The sequence below is a fragment of the Coffea arabica genome, chromosome 7c (assembly GCF_036785885.1).
Source record: "Coffea arabica cultivar ET-39 chromosome 7c, Coffea Arabica ET-39 HiFi, whole genome shotgun sequence".
Taxonomy (NCBI): domain Eukaryota; kingdom Viridiplantae; phylum Streptophyta; class Magnoliopsida; order Gentianales; family Rubiaceae; genus Coffea; species Coffea arabica.
The window spans coordinates 34,085,977-34,090,066 of NC_092322.1; the positions used below are offsets into that span (position 1 = coordinate 34,085,977).

The 4,090-nt window shown below is 35.8% G+C and overlaps 1 protein-coding gene across 1 annotated transcript; it reads left to right on the plus strand.

Moving 5' to 3' along the window:
• Nucleotides 1-729: 729 nt before the first annotated feature.
• LOC113700035 (germin-like protein subfamily 1 member 7) lies at nt 730-3,806 on the plus strand. The gene is made up of 2 exons (XM_027220451.2): nt 730-1,202; nt 3,063-3,806. The coding sequence occupies exons 1-2, from the start codon at nt 1,076-1,078 to the stop codon at nt 3,608-3,610; spliced, it is 675 nt and encodes a 224-aa protein (XP_027076252.2). The 5' UTR covers nt 730-1,075; the 3' UTR covers nt 3,611-3,806.
• The last annotated feature ends 284 nt before the right edge of the window (nt 3,807-4,090 follow it).

Here is a 4,090-nt window from a genome sequence, read left to right on the forward strand (position 1 = left end):
TCCATATTCAATAAACCTACTTACAAAGAAAGAAGTCTGGGTAACACTTATTCTAAAGCCCTATGACAATTAAGATAATGAGTACAGAAAAAGGCAAAAAGAATTGAGACATACAAAGTTCAAACTATTTCCTCGAACAACGAATTTGCATCTGCCAGACTGGAACTAGTTGTAGTATGATAGGATAGAACCATATGCATCACTCCCTTCAACTAAATGATGCAATCAACTGTTCTGGCCTACTAGCAAATAATAGTTACACCACTACTAAATGTATGCCTAGCTAGTCTTGCCCAGTGTATTCTTTTGGCTTTTTTCTTGTACTCTTTAATTATTTCCATGCATCTTTTTTCTTTTTCTTTTTTAGAGTTAGGGAGGAGGAATTAGGAAGCAGGGAGATTGAGGTGTGTGGGGGCAGGGAGGGAGAATTAAACCTACCGTGTCTAATTTTTGAAGTTTCTATGTTAGTCACTGAACTAAAACTTCTTTGACCATATTATTAATTTTAAGATAAATTTAAATTCGCCCTAGATCAAAAGCTTGAAATATTCTACAAAAGTAGTGCCAGAAGGAAATACTGGATGCCAAAGTGCTTATACCAAACATCATTGCAACTACGAATTTACTGGTACATATAACTCAAATTTATACATATGCACTATCAGAAACAAATGATCCACAACATCCGACAACAACTGAAAGATACTTTTAAACCCCAAAATGAAAAATGGACGGACCAACGGCATATCCTTGACATAGAAAACTACCAAAAACTACTTCAGCTGCTCAGCAATTTTTTTTTTGCATAGTCAGTGACCTAATTCTCAGGTTACATTAGAAAAAACAAATGGTAAGATAGAAGATTCAACGATTATTTTTTTTATTCGAAATACATAGCAAAGGGAAATGCGGGACTTGCGGGGAGGTTTAACCAGAAAATATTAAAGGACGCCAACCAATACTTAGCCAGGTCTTGAGTGATTTTTTATGGCATTGAAAAATATGGCCAAGTTTTAAATAAATAGCAGTAGTTTCTGTACTCAAACATCCAACTCTCGTTTTTAGTTAGCAAAAGATGGCGGCTGCCGGCTTCTTGGTGACTCTTGCTATTTTTTTGGTTTCATCATCATCAATTTCGAATGCTTTTGATAACGATCCTTTACAGGATTTCTGCGTTGCTGTGCCGGATGCATCAGCAGCTGGTAAGTCCAATTCCATACTACAATTCTGGGAAGTGCACCTTTCTGGTCTGCCACTGTAAGTCACCAAAATGCTCAGGTTGAGGAAAATCTGTATTTTAGCACCTGATGCCTTAACAATTTTCAAAAACATTCGGATTGAATCATGTCAAGTTGATGGCACAAGCATATTATCCAAACCCACTAATTTGCAAAAATTTTGTAAGACGTGTCCCTGTTTTAGTGATTTGATTACAATTGTCATAAAATTATGAAGTAAACAAGCTTACTCCAATTACTTTAACTTGTATACCAAAAACTGTTCAGGGCTTCGAGTTAGCAGAGGTTTCTTTATGCTTTTCATATGAAGTGCTTCGTTCGTATTTCCTAATCAGAATCGAAATCGGAGTTGAAGTCATAAATTCTATAGGCATGGATTTTGATCCTTTGTCGTTGCATATTTGGTTTGGAACTCTGATGAATTTCATTTTGTTGAAGAGTTAATCAATTTGAAATTCACGTTGGGAAGGATTGAATTGGATGATAAAATAAAAGGGATTGTAAATAGAAAGTTCTGAATTTATAACCTCTCACTTGCCCCAAAAAAATGAAAAAAATAGAAATTCAGGTTATAAGTGGAGAATAATAATAAAGGGCGAGATTTAATATCTTTGTTCTCATTGAACGATTCCTATACTAGTCTCATAAACAATAGGTATTGAAATCATTAATTTTGATGCTTATTTCTTCCTCTCCTAGCCACTTAACGAACACCCACTTGAGCCACTTGATGAATACATAATTTTTAGCGTTGAATGTCACCGAAATTACCCATTAAAAAATAATCCTATCTTTCTCACCCCAAACTTTCATATATAAATTTATTTTCTACTGCATGTAATTATGTGCTATTTAGAATCAAACTCATTTAAGCATCATAACGAATCAGAATTAAAAAAAAAAAAAAAAGATTCCCTGTGTTTCGACATCGGAAGCCAAATTAGGCAATGAGGACTACCAACAACGGCCGGCTACTTGCTGCACTACGCCATATTGTAGCAATTTCCCCAAAATGCATATCGCTTAATTCTTGAATATCAACACTCTGTGACGTATACTCAAAAGACAATCTGCATTCATAAATTGTTGGCTCTTGTGCTCTTATTGCAATCAATTTACTCCACAGAGAAAGGCAGGCCTGTCAATCGAAAGCAGAGTCGGGCTTTGGAACTTTAGCCTTTGAGCTCATTTTGTGAGGCCCAACCTCTGCTCACACGGATATTGATGCTTTAGGCCCCACACACACACACACAGAGACACATATATATATATATATGGTTTGAGCAGAATGTTAATGACACTAGATCCAACTAGGCTTAGCAAAATCAAGCTCAACCCAGAATCGAATCTCTACTAGGCATAGTAACACATGTGATTTTGGACCAATTCTTTTGGGATAAATTGAGACCCATTGACTGTCCTTCACAAGGAGAGAAAACCCTTTGATACATGTACCCAATATAGTCCAAAATTTGGGTACATTAGATTTTAAAAAAATCAATAGTTAAAGTATGTCACAGCATTTGGTTTAGCACAATTTAGATCATTAAATTTTTTAAAATCGAATAAGCCTTAATGTAGTATTTGACCATGCAGAGTATTAACACTTTGAACCAAATAGCAAGCATTAAACTTGGCATAACCCAGCCATGTTTGCAATTATTTAACAAAAACAAGTAATATGCCAGCTCTTCCTTTTTGTTTCCATTTTTTCATGGTGGCATATTCCACTCTGTTTCCTGTTTTCATGGTTATGTGTGTATTGGATAACAAGCGAATTTGGGGTAAATTTCACATGAATTATTTATCTTGATCCTTATGCAGTTTTTGTGAATGGAAAGATCTGCAAGAACCCAAAACTGGTAACAACTGACGATTTCGTGGCTAGTGGTTTTAACACTCCGGCGAGTACCAACAATTCCTTGGGATTTGGGGTAAAAGTGGCTGATGTTAATCTAATACCCGGCCTTAACACTCTTGGTCTAACTGTACTTCGTGTTGACTTTGAGCCAGATGGTGTCGTACCTCCTCACACGCATCCTCGTGCTACTGAGGCCATTGTGGTGTTGGAGGGTACAATCTATGCTGGTTTTGTCACCTCCAATCCAACTGATAACACGAAAAATAAGTTGTTCGCTAAGATTTTGAAGCCTGGAGATGTCTTTGTCTTCCCAATTGGCCTAGTTCATTTTCAACGAAATGTGGGGAAAACAAAGGGTATGGCAATTGTGGCTTTTAATAGCCAGAATCCTGGTGTCATCACAATCGGAAACGCAGTTTTTGGGTCAGAGCCGCACATTGCCCCTGAAGTCCTCACTAAATCATTTCAGGTAGACGAGAAAGTAATTGAGTACCTCGAGTCAAAGTTCTAATGGAGCCTTTTTTTTGTTGTCGTATCTAGTCAACTCTTTCCCTATTTAAATTTAGATTGATGTTTGAATGTTGGATGTCTATTTTTGCAAAGTTTGCTACAGCAAACTTTTTTCTAGATTACTTTTGTTTTGGTGTTTTCTTTGATTGGACAAATCAGTGTAACAATTAGAGTATACAATAATGTGTGTTTTAACAGATTTTCTAGGGCATTTTCTTTGATAACATTTAGGGTCCGTAAGGACAGATAGATTTAGATGCCTTGTTCAATTGATCATTACAATATCTTATAATTTAAAGTTAACAAAAAGACTACGGTAAAATTTGAAAAACTAAAACTTCAGTGGTTGAAATATTAAATTGCATAATTTTCCTCCTCAATCACTGTAATAATACAAATATCTGCATATCAAGTTGGGGTCGCATACCACATTCAACAACACAAACCAAAATCAAATACCAATATGGTGATTTTATTCTCA

Bases quoted from the DNA above. Each gene is read 5' to 3' on its own strand.
- LOC113700035 (XM_027220451.2), top strand. From the start codon at position 1,076: ATGGCGGCTGCCGGCTTCTTGGTGACTCTTGCTATTTTTTTGGTTTCA. The intron at 1,203-3,062 runs GTAAGTCCAATT...ATCCTTATGCAG, and splicing joins GCCGGATGCATCAGCAGCTG to TTTTTGTGAATGGAAAGATC.